General features: G+C 40.4%; 1 protein-coding gene across 1 annotated transcript in view; it reads left to right on the top strand.

Moving 5' to 3' along the window:
- Positions 1–15,700, top strand: part of LOC109035192 (uncharacterized) — a 123,645-nt gene extending 107,945 nt beyond the window's left edge. Inside the window, exons 8-10 of the mRNA XM_019048749.2 lie at positions 7,622–8,490; positions 14,312–14,453; positions 15,352–15,700. Coding sequence (XP_018904294.2) covers positions 7,622–8,490; positions 14,312–14,453; positions 15,352–15,397 — 1,057 coding nt within the window. The 3' untranslated portion in view covers positions 15,398–15,700. The remainder of the gene's footprint in view (positions 1–7,621; positions 8,491–14,311; positions 14,454–15,351) is intronic.
- Positions 15,701–16,368: the final 668 nt, after the last annotated feature.

Genomic DNA, 16,368 nt, shown 5'->3' with positions numbered 1-16,368 from the left:
CATGGACGAAATACTTGTCTTGGACACATTTTTTGGGAGAGCCCTGTCAACACTACTAGCGAAAGTTCACGGAACTTTGCGCGAAAGTTAAGTTCCGTAAACCTATCTCTGTGTGGACAAGGCCTTCCATTCATTAGAAATGAGCGAAAAAATTATGAAAGAACAAACATAAATGTAGTCTAATGATTTTAACTTCCGTCGCCGCGCGGCGCAGACTGCACTGTGTTCGGCGCAATGCATGAAGTATTCCGACGGTCTTGTAGGCGCTAAGCGTTTCACGCTGACCGCACTGTCTTTGGCGCAATGCGTGAAGTATTCATGCATTCTTGTAGGCGCTATCCGTTTCACGCTGACTGCAGTGATCGCACTGTGTTTAATGCAATGCGTGAAGTATTCGTGCAGTCTTGTAGGCGCTAATATGTGTTACATGCCGACTGCCGCGCCGAGGGCTTCTCCTTTTCATCTCAAGTCCTCGTCATCATTTCTCTCTAAGTCGCGCCGTTCCAGGCCAAATTGCATGTTTGGTTTCTCTCTTAACTCGACGAATTAAAGGTGCTGTCTCTTGTATCACTGAAAGACGACAAAATTAGAAATTACTATACTCTCCGAAATGAGAGATTTTGTTGATTTTTCTCGTTTGTATTTTTTTCTCTAAATTCGATTTTATTTTATACCTACATTTAAAAAAATTGCAAAATTTGCCGCCCCCTAGATTTGCCGCCATGGGCCGCGGCCCATGTGGCCATCCCCTTAATTCGGCCCTGGGAGTGCATACCATCATTTTATCGCACTGCTAACCAAAGAAGGCACCATCAGAGAAAGTTGCCTTTTAAGCAAATATCAAACATTTTCAATTGAGGTTTCCATTAAAACAGTAGCTAGCTAAAAGCGCATAGGAATTTTGCGGGCAGTTTTTCCTGGTTCTTACGGATTATCAAAGCCAAAAAAGGGCCCGAAATTCTCGGCCTGGTAACGCGTGCCTGTAAGTCCAAATCAAAAGCCGGTAATTATTACTGGTGATGACATTTTACACGGAGCACCCTTCATTATCGGCTTTTTTTCATCGGTCCTTTTTCTTGGCCGAATCTTTTATTTCGAACTCGAACTCCGTAAACTTGAAACGTCCGGCTTTCGAGCCAAAAAGGTCTGCATTTTTCGAAAACAGGAACCGCATTTTTTGGAGAGGCAGGTCGGTTGTGCTCTTTGAAAGCCGTTCGCGAAATTCCACGCTGATTTTGTCAGCGATGCTTTTACCCCGGAAATTTCAATTTTTAATGACAGCTGCAGTAATTTCATTTGTATTCACCTCCGATCGAGAATAAATGAATAAATTTTCCCTCGACGGTATAATTTTTTCTGTGACGTAAGTATTTTCTGCTCACTTCTTCCAGCCGAAATCGCAGAAAGGAATTTTGTGACGATTGATTGTGTTTCCAATTTCTAAGTAATGGCATTCAATTCGCAGAAAATAAGTAAAAGCTCATTGACATTTCGTAACATGAACACACACGGAAATGAATTTTTAGTTCAAATCATTTAAAATTTTGAGTATTATTAGTCCAGCCAGAATTAATATTTTGATATAACTATAACCTATTCATATCGAGAAACTAAGTATAAACTGAATCTTCTGAACTCCTTGAGATTCAATCTGTACTATTTTAGTTCCTAATTGAGTAACAACTTAATCTGGGGAAAGGATACAGAACAGGACAAAAAATAAGAAAATATAGAAAAAACCAGTGCGTTTTGAAATATAATCATCTCATTGCCAATCGGAAGAAACAAGGAAAATCCTACGAGTTTCTTTGTTTCTTCCAGAGTAGCTTCGGAAGCTTCGAATAGCTTTCCTTGTTTCTTCTTGTTCTATTAGGAATTAAAATTGTATCATTTTATTCCAAATATAATAAGGAAAATATCCTCATAAAAACATTAGTAGCCGTTAGCAAAACGCATGATTATGAGCGCAAGAAAAAATTTAAAATTCAGAGGTCTGAAACTCCTTATTATGATCATTTTCAATAAATTGAAAATCCCATTAATTGTAAAAATCCCATAAATTTTGAAAATCATGATGTCTCATCAATTAAATTTGATCGGAAAATGAAGAGGGAAATTGTCCTCGTCAAAAATTTGGTTCATAGAGCAGGCCGTCTGACTCTCAAAATACTCGGTTCCTTTCGGGAATCGCAGTCCACGTAATCCTGGGTTCAAGAGCCTGGATGCGCGCTCGATTTTATACAAAAACGTTCGACACCCGACTATATTGCTAGGCTAAGGAAAAACGCCGCAAGAGCCATCAGACGTTGTCAAACTTCTGATCAAATATAGTTTTCCACGAAAACTTGTGGATATTTTTCTCCTTTTCCAGAAAATTTATCTCGCAATTCAATTCACAGTTTCTGAAAATTTGAATGAAAAATATCATAAATTTCCTCAAAAATGAGTTTTTCAGAACTATAAATTTGGCAATACTATGATGTTCATACGGCGTTCTTCCTCAGCACGGCGGGTTAGGAACGTGGTTGGGAATGATAATGTTCCGAGGACAATACACGCGTGAGTGAAGTGTTTACACGATACTCTATTCCAGTCAGAAATCGAGAGTTCTCAACCTGCTTCGTTATTTCAATGCCCGTATGCGCGCTCCCGTAATAGTCTTAACATTGTTTGCCTCCCTTGAACACGTGTTTGTGCTGCACTAAAAATCAGTAACGCTCCCTAGCGTCATCAAAGAATGAAGTTCCTCACCCAATTGCAAATACACCGTAAGAGTCAGTTCACGTCGTTGTTGTCAAAATTCTTTTTTTTTTATAAATATATATTTTTTTACTGAAAATTTTGCGGCAATAGAATTCACGCGGAGGAGTACGATTATTTCTGGGGCCCTCCCTCCCCCCCCAAAAATCAACAATGTCGGAAAGTAAATCGTTTTTCCTGATTTTTGGCAACGCTTGTGAAACCAATCTCATGAAAATTTGTATTCCCCCGTACTTTCATGCCCTGAATTTATAAATGATCTAAAAAAACCGAAATCTCAATTTAAAAAGGGGGTTTGGGGGTGTTTCGGCTCCTGCAGTCTGGCCGTTTAACCCTGGATCACCCTGTATGCTGCCGTGCTAAGGAAGAACGCCGTATGAACATTCGAGAGTTGCCAAATTTCCTCCGATTAAATTATTATTTTTGAGGAAAGCTATGAATATTTTTCCTTGAAATTTTCAGAAACCTTAAGTGGAACTGCGAACAAAACTGTATGAAAAATTTAAAAAAAAATATTGACACATTTTTTCGAGAATTTGTACCTAATCAAAGGAAATTTGGCGACGCTTCACTGGAAAAAAACTTATTGGGTCTTGAGTCCAGACTCTTGAAAACACTGACAAGAAAAAAGACTCTTGATTCAATCAGACTTAAGCTTAAATCAAAAGGAAATCCGCTCAAATTAAGAGGCTTGGTTCTTGATTAAAGCTTGAATCTGATTGAATCAAGAGTATTTTTCCTTGTCGATGTTTTTAAGAGTCTGGACTCTAGATCCAATGTGTTTTTTTTTCCAGCGTTGAAGGTTCGTGCGACGTTCCTCCTTAGCACAGTAATATAGGTACTCTACATCCGATGACCTATTATGAAGCCTTTAAATTTTTCAAGCTAACAGCGGCAACACCGGCTAACCCTTACGACGTTTTTGCGGTGTAGGGTGACAAAATCATCCATTCATATTTTCTCCGTATCCCTCCCCTCCATCTACATGTTTTATAAGTTTTTCTCCTTTTTTTTTTTCTCGTGAGCTCACCTTCTCGTTACGAGGCCAAACAATAACGAGCTGACGAGGTTTCCGAGAGGCGCGGCCATTAATCCGTAACCGAACGGACCGGCGGTGAAATACGTGCTTTTGATCTGTGTCAATACCGAGCAAGCGTTTTCGGAATATGGACGAGATAAGTCGAGCGCCCGATCGCCGCGGTAAAAACCGCAAATGTGAATACGATTTTCGTTTCAGTTACGCGGTTTTTGCTCGGGGTGAAGAAGTATTCCGGTCACGAAATTTCCCCCCGTACACGCCGAGAAGTGCGTGCGCTCTCTGTAGGCGACCCCGGAGAACAGCACTCAAAAACGGTTTCTCTGTTTTCGAACGGGGATCGATTTAGGGAAAGCAAACTGTATTGTTTAGTTTCATCATCGGGGTTTACTTCGGTAAAAATTAGCATTCGAGCGGTATTGCCACTTCAAAATATTACGGTGATTCGATGGACGCCATATGTTGTATCAAAACGACGTGCGATATATCGCATCAATTGGTTCCATTTTTTCAGCTACTCGTCATTTTTCTCCAATTTTGAGATCGTAATTCTGTTCTCAGGAGACTGAAGCACTCACTTACCAATTTTAACAAAGAAATTCAACGTAATAAAGGCGTGGTTTTTTTAGAGGAAAAATATCGCATTCGATACTGATATCGGAACTGCACTCGAATACGATATTTTCTCTCTAAAAAAAAACCACGCCTTTCTTACGTTGAATTTCTTTGTTAAAATTGGTAAAGTGAGTGTTTTAGTCTCCTAACAACAGAATTGCGATCTCAAAATTGCGGAGAAAAATGACGAGTAGCTGAAAAAATGGAACCAATTGATGCGATATATCGCATGCCGTTTTGACACAAAATATGGCGTCCATCGAATCACCTTAAGCGCTCGTCAGTCGACAAGGAGCGCTTTTTAATTTCAGCCTGCCTCCTGAATTTTAGTATACTAATGGCAATGCGTTCAAATGGCGCACCATCTCAACGGCAGGATGGAGGAGAAGGGCCTAACATATTTGGAACAGATTAACCTGTGATACCTTTATTTAATGCATCTGATGTGAAAGTACGCTGCACGGAGAACGATAATCGTTTTTCTATCATTTATTTTTTTAGCGGTAGTGTAGTTTTCTCAAAATTGATATTCGTAATTTTGGTGAGCGAGTCTTTCATCTGAACATGGTCATCTTCCTTGGGGAACCTTAAAAACGCGCCTGCATAGAAAGCAGCCGAGCGCTTCGACCCCGCAATGATCCGCCTACGTGAAACTATTCGCACTCTATGACTGTGCGTGTTGCATACTCAAAATATGAAGGCGTTTATTTGTCCCTTTTTTATTGTTACAGTTATATGAGCTTGGAATTGCCATGTCCTGTCATTATTAGGATGTATTTAAATCAAAAGGAACTGTATATATACTGGTATGAGCCCTGAGCTATGAGAAAACATGCATGACAGGGCTCATGTCAAAATGGATATAGTTTATTTTGATTTAAAAGCGCCAATTGGTAAAATATTTCTCTAAAGAAAATGATGAGGTACGATACATCTTTGCGGTTGAATATTATGTAGTATTTCACTTTAGGTACTATAAATATCGGTTAAATTTTAGCTATTTGATAATTGATGGGCTTGAAGGACAAGGCGTATCATAAGTGCAGATTTTGAAAAATTGAGCTTTTAATGATTTCAAGTAAAACTAGTCTTAATGCATATTCTGCGAAAAATTCGCTCCCAAATTCCAATTTTTAAGCATCAAAAAGTCAGTTTGATCTGTTTTCTCGCCGTAAGGATCCATGTAATTCCGAAACTTCAAACACGTATTTCTCGATATAGCAAGATAGGTGCCGATTATCCCTTATCGAATACATGTTACTTTTTGGGCAAACTTAAACATTCTCAGTGTCTATTTTGATTTACACGGACTAAATACACAGATCTTAGAAAACTTAAAGCCAACAATTTCAAGAGAGAACAACTCAAAGTGTGCCCGAGTAAGAGCTAAACTTTAAAAAAAGAAATGTTACTACATATAAGCAAAATCACATTTTTTGAAGTACGTTCTAAATCCTAGCCCGTTCCACGAGCAGCCTTTGATTCTTCAATTATTTGATAAACTGTCAAGATAAATCCTCGTCATATAGAGCGATTCATATCTTCAAAAACTGGATCACACAACGATGACCCACAGTTCTGCCGTGCGAAGGAAAAACGCCGTATGAACCTTCAGGTGTTGCCAAATTGTCTTTGATAAACCGCGAATTCCCTGGTAAACTTATGAATATTTATCTTCCAATTTCTCAGAGAATTTTGTTCGTATTCTGATCTAAAGTTCCTAAAACTTTCAAGGAAAAATATTCATAATTTTCCTCACGAGTAAAAATTTTATCAATGGAAATTTGGCAGATGTCGAATGCTCATACGTCGTTTTATCTTAGCAGAGTTGGTGTGGGTCAATTAGATGTAGGACACAGACCCGAAAATCAGTCAAATTTTATTTATCGCATAAAACGACTTGACGGGGAGAGAGCTTAGCATTGACAGATTTAAGCGAGCATTGAGCCATTGAGCCAGTTTAATAGTAAACCGCGACCGGTTTCACCGTGTTACGACTGGATCGTGGTGCCATTAGCAACACCATACCTATGTCATAATCTGTCAATGCTTAACTCTCTCCATCAGATATTCTTAATACTGCGAACCAATTTTATTCATTTTCGCACCTATAACTTTTCTTTATTCACCATTCAGCCAATCGTCGTATTTAAATTTCGGGTCACTTATATCTTGCCTCTATACTATTGGGGGCTTCAACTCTGTCATCGAATTGCTTTGCAATAAACTGATGTATGGCTACTTTATTCTTGATATATCCAACTTATTCGATTTCCAAACTTGTTATCAATGAGACATTAATCAAACTATGACTCATCAAATAAGAGAAACTTTGATTTCGAGAAAAACTCAGACGCATTCGACTACCCAGCCATGCTCCCCAGGCGGGGAAACGGCATTTGCTGATTGGCTGAATTCATATTAAGGAATTGCCTTGCCACGTCAACTCGACTGTCGGCTTTTGAATGGTTACATTTTGATTAGCTTTTTTCCTCCATGATCTTTTGAATTTCTAAATGAACTTTGTAGTTTCTTAACGATATTTCACGTAAGAAGAACCATATCGAGGGTGAAACTACCAGACCACGTATCTCGTTTGCAGTGTTTAAAAATCTCCACTCGCATTTTATTTTTTTGAGGGAGATCAAATCAGTATAATTCCTTCCAATTTTCACAGATTTTTTTCCGCACGAAGAGAAAAAATCACGGAAGTTTTCACGAATAGACGTCGAGTAGTTTTCCACTCAAAAAATGAAGCATGATAGGAAGTCTGCGACGTCGCAAACCGAGATACGTGGTTTGGTAGTTTTACCGTCGATATACTACAACCCTGCAAAACTTCCTTGCCACATACCTATTACACAAGACTTGACACGGAAAAAAAAAGAGGTAGGGGTTAAGTCCCAACTGTTGGACGATACGGACATTTCAAATTACTTGTGGTAATACCCCGATTAATAATTGTGGTAATATCCCAATTAATTGTGGTAGTATCCCGATAAAGTAGGTTACCAATACAAATGTTGCTGTACTACCTCACCTTGAGTTGCAGTGCTACTAAAATTAATTGGAAATGTCCATATCATCCAACTTTGGGTAGTAGAACAATTTTGGGGGAATAACCGCTGACACTTGTTTTTCCGTGGACTCTATTTCATTTTGAGTATTCTTGATGTCTCTGAATATCTAATTCGTTCCGTTTCTTTTCAGGGACGGCCGCATCTGCGTCGGGGATGAAGTGGTGAACGTGAACGGACGGGTTCTGCGAGGGATCACGGCCCTCCAGGAGGTCCAGGAGATCCTGAGCAAATGCGAACCGAGCTCAAGCGGCCACGGCTTCCACGTGGACATCGTCGTCGTCCGCCAGGAGACGCCCTTCACCGCCCGACCGCCCGCCGACCCACCTCGGGACCGACCCCCTTCCACCACCCCAACCCCCACCCCCAGCAGCCGCGTCGTCATGCGCACCATCAGCATCGACTCCGACTCCAGCGAGTCCTCCAAGTCAGACTCGGTCTTCACCAAGCCCGAAACATCGTCGCAGGGCGATCCCGAATCGTCCTTCGCGAAGCCGGACACCCCCGACTTTCACACCGCTTCCCACTTCCCCGCCCACCCTGATCTCAGCCAGAACTTCTTCTCGGTCAACTACTCCAGCTCTTCATCCACCACCTCCTCGTCGTCGTCGACCAGTTCGTCGACCAACCCCTTCATTTCGTCCACGAACCCCTTCACGTCGAGCCCCTCGAGTAGTTCGTCGACTTCGTCGACGAATCCTTTCGTTTCGAACCCGTTCGGCGAGGTGTCCCAGAGGGGCTGGGAGCAGGGGTCCAGGCAGCAGGAGGCGAAGGCGATCATTAACAGGGTGCTGGCGTCGGGTCTCGGGGAGTCGATGTCGGACTTCGGGCAGACGATCACGACGAACCAGTTCTCTGTCTGCTTCAGCAAAGGCATCGGGAAGAAGTCGCTTGGGTTCAGCATCGTCGGAGGTCGTGACTCCCCGCGGGGGGAGATGGGCATCTTCGTCAAGACGATCTTCGCAACCGGGCAGGCCGCCGAGCAGGGGATGCTCATGGAAGGTGGGTGTCGCTTAATTTTTATGCTAATATGATATTTGGACAATTTTAACTACACTGGAAAAAAAACACATTGGATCTACTAGAGTCCAGATTCTTGAAAACGTTGACAAGAAAAAATACTCTTGATTCAATCAGATTTAAGCTTAAATCAAAAGGAAATCCGCTCAAATTAGGAGGCTTGGTTCTTGATTTAAGCTTAAATTTGATTGAATGAAGAGTATTTTTTCTTGTCGATGTTTTTAAGAGTCTGGACTGTAGATCTAATGTGGTTTTTTTCCAGTGTAGAATCAACCCAACTGCATTTCATATTGCCTACTTCTCCGCGTGTTCTGTTTCTTCAACGAAGACGACTAAAACAGCATAAAGTCATTAAACTTCCTGTAAATTTTTAGAATTTTAAGTTTCAGTTTTGCTATTTTTTTGTTTAAAAAATGAGACAGAGATTTACCGAGATTATATATAATATTGAGTCAGTCGTGCAGTCCTTTTTGAAAAAAAAAATGATTGCAAAACTATACGCTCAAGACAATGATTCCGCATCTTATTGCAATCACATGCGGTACAGAGTCACATGTCGGTTCGTCAAAGTGAATTTTCGGTTTGTCGAACCAAACTTTCGGTTCGTTTAACCAAACTTGTGAGGTAAAGTGAACCGACGAACATAGTTTGGTCATACATGCCGTACGATCGGTTATACGAACCGAAATTTCAGTTTCCAAATCGAATTTTTGGGATTATATGTAACACCATCTGACGTTCGGTTCGCATGTATGACAGATTTTTTTTTCCAGTGATATGTCTAAAATATTGGTCAAAAGATGAAACATTTTTAAGTCCTATTTTGGTAAATTGACGAAGATTTTCGAAGTCCCTCCCTTGTGTATCTGAATTCATCGACGTTTCGAAGATTGAGCGATTTATTAATATTACATTTACTCATTTTTAGTAGCATGACAATGTTTTACCTTAATAGGCGATAGACACAGAGCGTTTATAATCCATGAGCAAGGAAAGAAACAAGGCGAGAGAACATGGGCTCTTCCAATTTTGCAGGAGACAATCAAAAACCCTAAAATACAGTCTCCTTCGCAATTTGCAGGAGACACTCAAGAATTCCGATGGTGAACTTTTTTTGTCTCATTCACTGCATAATTATCTCGCCCGCGCGGTAGCTGAAGTAGTATCTAAAACGCTCATGTTAACAAGGCCCAATAAATTTCGGGTCCGCCATGACACGTCCCTCTTTTCGCCGATAGGAGTCGAAAGTTCACGGAGGAGGCACGGGAATTGTGAACAGAATCCTCAAGGAACTTTCACATTGGCCGCTATCAAGATTCGTTTCGCTCCAGAGCGTGATGGGCCAGCCGACGCTCAAGAGATCGAGTCGATGAGAGAGGTCGGATATACTGAAAAAAAAATCTCGGTGTATTTACTAAGAAAAGGGTAAAATTACCAAGAATTCAGGGTTCTATTTGATCCCAGTTTTTTCTTGGTAAAATTACCATTTATGGAATTGGTAATTTTACCGAGAAATCTCGGTAAAATTATTGAACTTTCTCGGTAATTTTACTGGACCTTGGTAAAAACGTCAATATTTTTTATCGACTGTGGTAGAATTAACGAGATAAAATGGCAAAGTTACCGGGAATCGATTACCAATAAAAGTGGTATTCTTACCTGAAAAAATAGTAAAAATACCGGTTTTTAGGTAAGCTTACCAGTTTGTCTTGGTAAAATTACCAATAATTGGTAAAAAAGTGAGATGGTAAAGGTACCAACGGACCTTGGTAAAAACGCCGAGAATTTTTTTTCAGTATATGATATTCTTTATTGAAACTGCCAATTTAGATGTTTATTTCGTAATATTTGAAAGTTTGAGGGGAGCTTCCTGAAGTAAATTTTACGAGAAAACCAACAAGACCACTCTTAAGACTTCCGCGCTTTGTGATAATCGAGTTACGAGCTTTATAAAGTTTCCAAATTTTGTCCGACTTCTCTTATCGACCCGTTCCGTTGTGCGGCGATGGTTTCTCTCAATCGGTCGCGGCAGTCGCTTTATCAGTCTTTATGGCCCCAGTAAAATCCGGACCGATGAGAATCTGAAACACACCAGACGGCCCACCCGTCCGTCACGGATGGGGTCCGTGCAAACATAACACGGATGTCATGAAGCTACATAATTTATCTAAAACAAAGAGGGGAACCAATATTGGAGCCACGAGGGGAGCAAAACGAGAATATTTTTCCTCGGAATTTTCAGAAACTTTAGATGAAATTGCGAACAAAATCATATGAAAAAAGAAAAATATTGACAAATTTTCCCGAGAATTTGTGATTTACCAAAGAAAATTTGGCAACGCCTGAAGGTTCATACGGCGTTCTTCCCTAGCACAGCAGTATATATCGATGACTAAGGAACAATGCCGGCTAACTACTTTGCTGCATCCTATAGTATAAAAGACGCAAGTTAATTTTTTAAGTTTTTTCCAAGTCCAAATGGGAACGTTGCTGTAATGACGCTGTATTGATTGAACAAAATGCGAACGCAACCTTAAAATTACAAAAATAGGGAAGATTATTCTTCGTGCTGTAAAATCGTTAGTTTGCATTTCAGTGGTATTGCTCTTTAGCAGTAGGTATGTGCCATTAAGGTGTTAAAGAAGAACACATTTTTCAATCATGGGCAATTAGGGAGTTGTCACGACACGAAATTAAATGATTTACTTTTCTACCGCTGCGTTTAAGTCTCCAAGCTTTCTTGTGTCTTCCTGATTCATTAAGGCGTTGGGGGGGGGGGGGGGGAAACGTTTCTATCATAACCAAACTGGATCGAAGGATTAGGAGGATGTCGCATCTTGAAATGGTTTACTTTTCTAGCACTGCGTTTAAGTCTCCAAGCTTTCCTGTGTCTTCCCGATTCATTAAGGCGTTGGAAAAAACCTTTCTACCATCACGTTTCTATCTATGGAAATGGTTTACTTTTCTACCGCTGCGTTTAAGTCTCCAAGCTTCCCGGTGTCTTCCCGATTTATTAGGGCGTTGAAAAAAAACGTTTCTATCATGACCGCAACTGGATCGGACGAATAGGAAGATGCCGCATCTTGAAATGGTTTAATTTTCTATCACTTCATTTAAGTCTCCAATCTTTCCTGTGTCTTCCTGATTCATTAAGGCGTTGGAAAAAAAAACCGTTTCTATCATAAACAAACTGGATCGAAGAAATAGGAAGATTTCGCATCTTGAAATGGTTTACTTTTCTACCGCGGCGTATCAGTCGCTCCAAGCTTTCCCGTGTGTTTTTTGATGAATAAAATCCCCTATGCAGATGGATGCTTTCATAAATGAGCCCATTACTGATGTTTCTTATCGCAAAATATTTGTTTAATCAGCGTAATCCGCGTTCATTTATTCCTCAACGGAGTTCAAATTCACAGTAAACACTGTCAACGCCCAAGGCTCGATGTATAAGTTGCGTTGTCGAGGTAAACTTTCCGTTTGCGTTAGGTGCTCAACGCTAACGGATATCACGTGACCATTAACTCACCCGTTGGGAAACGCGTTGTCGGTTGTCTCTGTTGACTAAAAACTGTTGTGTTTTGAGTGCATAATTACATATAGAGGCTAGCTCAACGCTCTCAACTACCTCCTGAGACCGATGACTCGTTGACTTCCGTTTGGTAAACAGTTCAGGACATCGGGCAATCCAAACGGAGTTGAACAACGCCGAGCGTTTGTAATCGGGTAATTCCGTTGCCCAACGGTCCTAAACAGTTTACTTCGACAACGCAGCTACAATCTCACAAGAGGATGCCCCCAACGCATTGGTGACACGGCCGGCGTGTTGCCTTACGAGCTTGGTGCTCGAGTGCGCTCGCTTTTGCAGTGGCTCGTGGCGAATAATCGCGACTCCTATATCCCTTTCACTGTCCGTCTGGAGGAAAGTGAAACAAGAGCAAGAGCGTGGTCGCGCGCCACACTCACACCACACCACACCGCCTCTCGCCGGCCGGCTTTTACAAGCTCCGAGCTACCGAAGTCCAAGTCGCAGCTCGCAGACCGATCCCATCTGATCGAATATCAGGACCCAGACCTGTGCTTGTGGTCTGCGGCCGGCCCTTGCTCCTCGCTCTTCTGTTACATCATCTGCATCGGCCAGTTTAAAGTTGTCCTCTGCGCGACGCTGCCAACCAAAGCCCTTGGAACAACTTGAAAGTCACAAACTGATCGCGGTAAACGCACGGGTCGTAAAGACGGGATGTTGGAGTTTTTTAGCCAACGTGCGTAAAAAGTTCAGCTTAAAGCTGATATCTCACTACAGAGGGAAGAAGATCACACACAAGCACATTTGGACCCCGTTAAAGAGAAAGGAACCAAGCCACATCAGCTATTGCCAAATTCAACTGGGCAATTTAATTTTTTACGAGAGAACGTTTCAGTAAATTCCTTTGAAAATTTTAAGGAATTTGCTTCGCACTATGGAGAAAATTCGCTGAAATTTGCACAAAGATCCGCACAACTGTTTCCATGTAAAAAATTGAACTGTCAAATTAAATTTGGCGATAGCTGATGTGGCTTGGTTTCTTTCTGATTAACGCGGTCCAATTTTTCCTCAAAGAGATACGCTGTTTGGAGCAACACTAGTTACGTCCATTCAGGAAGGCAACTGGAGACACGTTTCAGCCTTGTTGGGCCAATCCTTAGTGCAGTGCAGCCTCCTGAATTTTCTGCTACCAAGCTCGAGAGATCATGCAAACCAGCCCGAGACTTGGGCAAGCAGACGCTGGCGGCTGTAATGAGATATCAGTTTTAAGCTGAACTTTTTACGCACGTTGGCAAACAAACTCCAACATCCGAACTTGAAAATCGTCGCGTAAATTGTCGTAGCCCTTCACGAAAGAGCTACACAGTTAAAAATTTCCGTGTTTGATGACACGCTGTGTTACTATTTTTGTCAGGTCGACCTAAAGGATTTGGTCGCTCGACACAATTTTGTGATAAATCGACCTAAACCGTATAGGCTACTCGAAGACATCGGATGTTGATGACAGTCTCCTGCCGAACTTATGTACTTTTATGTTCTTCCCCATTCTCAGAAGCCGCAATCGACGAGTGGTTCGTGAACTAGATTATCACCGATGCGATCTAGGTTTGATCCTGCGGGCCGATTATTGGAATTAATAGACAAAGCCATGGACAAAGAAGACAAAAAGGACATGGTAGGATCCTATTGGTAGAAGCGGGTGGTTGCAATGGACAGAGGAGGTAATTAATAGACTAACTAACGGCAACCGACAAGAGATCTGACAGTTAGTCCATCGTTTCTCCTCTTAGTCCGTAAGAACTACCAGTTGCAAGTGCAACCAATAGAATCACTCCATATGCCCTATGTCTTCTTTGTCTATAGCTTTGTCTATCAAATAAAATGATCACTCCGCTGATGGCTGGCGACTAACTTCCAACGAGATCGCATAGATTTTCAACGTAAAAATTTGGTCGATTTGACATAGGGAAAACTGACGCATCATAGAAGTTACTTCTCGAATGTTCATCTGGCACTTTTCCTTAGCACGGCAACATATCTTGATTACATTTTGCAATAAGGGACCACTATGTCTGGCTCTTCTGTAAAATCACCTTTCTGCGCAAGGAAGCCAATGGCATCCATGTTGTTTCTAAAATGAGTCACAAGTAGTGGCTGTTTACTGCAAAATGTGGTTCATCTATACCTACCATCTTCGCATATTCTGAACTCTCGTCGTGTGGTCAATCTTTTTAAGGAGTGCGTAGTGCTTATCATTTATTCCCGTTTTGTTTCTTTCAGGTGACGAAATTTTGGCGGTGAATGATGAAAGTTTGCAAGGAATGTCCCACGCCGAAGCAATCGGGGTGTTCAAGAAAATTCGATCAGGTGAAGTAGAACTCAAAGTCGTGCGAAGACGATTTCAAGAAAATTCTAATAAAAGGTGAGATTCCTTAAATCATCACTTCTTTTAGCTAAATGTTTCATCTGGTATCGCCTGACCTTGCTATCATGTAGATCTCATCAAATGAAGAGGAACACGAGATATAAGATTATCTTAAAATAGAATCACTAACAACATCATTTGTCTAATTTTCTGCAGGTCACATTATTATCAGATCAAAGTGTTGACCAAGACTGATGCTTTTCATACGTGAAATTAGCCCTAGTGGCAGTAACTATTGAAACACACTATTCAAAATCTTGTTAAACAGTTTTAAAAAAATGCGGAAGAGGAAACCCTTTTTAGTGCTTTTTAAAGTAATTTTTAGATATTATATTGATTTTTTTTTAGATTTTTTAAACATTTATAAGCTTTAACAATTTCCATATTTTTACAAATGGTTTTTCAAAACTTTAGCTTAAGTTATATTTCTCGTGAACTTATTTAAACATACTGAAAAGGGGTTCCTTTACGCACATTTTTGACAGGTTTTTTCAATAAAAAGCTTATTTTAAAAAAAAAAAACCGGAAAAAAATTGATTTTTTTCAATTTTTCCCATAGCCATTGCTATTTAGGGCGATGATAAAACATACTTCAGTCATGCATACCTACACTTGCAACTTAACTTGCCTATCCTTGTAACTGTGGGCCTTGTTGTACCTTAACTTGCAAACCCGGTACCCAGTACAATATCCTTGATTTTCAATCTGTAAATGTAGAATATTCTGTGATAACTGTTAACAGTGAAGTTTTCACGTTTTCTTTGTTAAAAATAGCGTGAAAAGAGGTGGTCCTCTAAATTTCATCCTCGATGTGTCGGCCATGGCGCTTCACTTTGAATGGTGGGCCGAATGATGAAATGATATTTAAACATGTTTCGTTATTTACTTGTTTCAGGATCTTCAAACCGAAGTGCATCGAAATAATGCAAGCTCAATGTTAACCAATCTTCACCTAATCGTAGCCACATAGTCGGTTGAGAAACTCAGGAACTCCCCTGCTACGTCAGTGCTCAAATTGTTAACCCTGTCTTTCCGATGTATACGCTCAAAAAGTGTATTGTACAATGTGTTCATTTGTAAAGTTAGTTAAAAACCACTCTTCCAAGACTGTGAATCATACATTTTGTACATACTAACTCTGTATATTAAACACGATTTGATTTTGCGTTAAGTTTTTATCATAACGAGACTCTACTTGATTTTGAAACATTTTTTCATTCAAAATATATTTTAATTAAAAGTTTCTCCGCTGCTTTATTTGCATGTGCTTTTTTTCCTATACTGACAAAAATTTGATCGCACAAGCAGAAAGTTCGGTGCAATTTCTATCGATTGAGCTATTGAGCATACAGCAGGAGCGGAGTACATCGCTGTAAAGTAGGAAAACCCGTCTTTCTCTCCACGAAAGAACCTAACTTCATTTCAATGTTGCCAATTTTTTCCTTGCAAATTGGATTTTCACCATCTGAATCATGGGTATTTATAACTGAAAATTTTCTGAATGTATTTCTAACAGAGATTTTTCTTCTGATCTCAAGCAAAAATAAAATAAATTGGATAGACATTGTACATGGACACTCCTGTAAAAAATTTCATTGTTTGAGTCAATTTTACAACCTTTGATTGGAGTTACGTGTCTGGTCCAAAAAGCGACGGAACATGGATAGACTTGGATTAAGCATGATAACTCATGGCATGGGGATAAAAAGTGAGAGACCTATCATATTTCACACTCCCTCAGGGCATGGCTCGTTGGCTTTTCGCTGATTTTGAAAATGATGAGAAAATTCATAGATACAAATTCCAGAAAATAGAAGGTCTCCCCCTTTACTTACTATAAGTGGATTGCATTTTGCAAAAAGGAACCACTAGCATTGCAATGTTGCTGAGATTGTGCAACTTCTATTGTCTT

Source organism: Bemisia tabaci, chromosome 6, assembly GCF_918797505.1.
Source record: "Bemisia tabaci chromosome 6, PGI_BMITA_v3".
NCBI lineage: Eukaryota > Metazoa > Arthropoda > Insecta > Hemiptera > Aleyrodidae > Bemisia > Bemisia tabaci.
The sequence above is the reverse complement of the archived record's forward strand: the minus strand, read 5'-3'. Positions and strand labels throughout refer to the sequence as shown.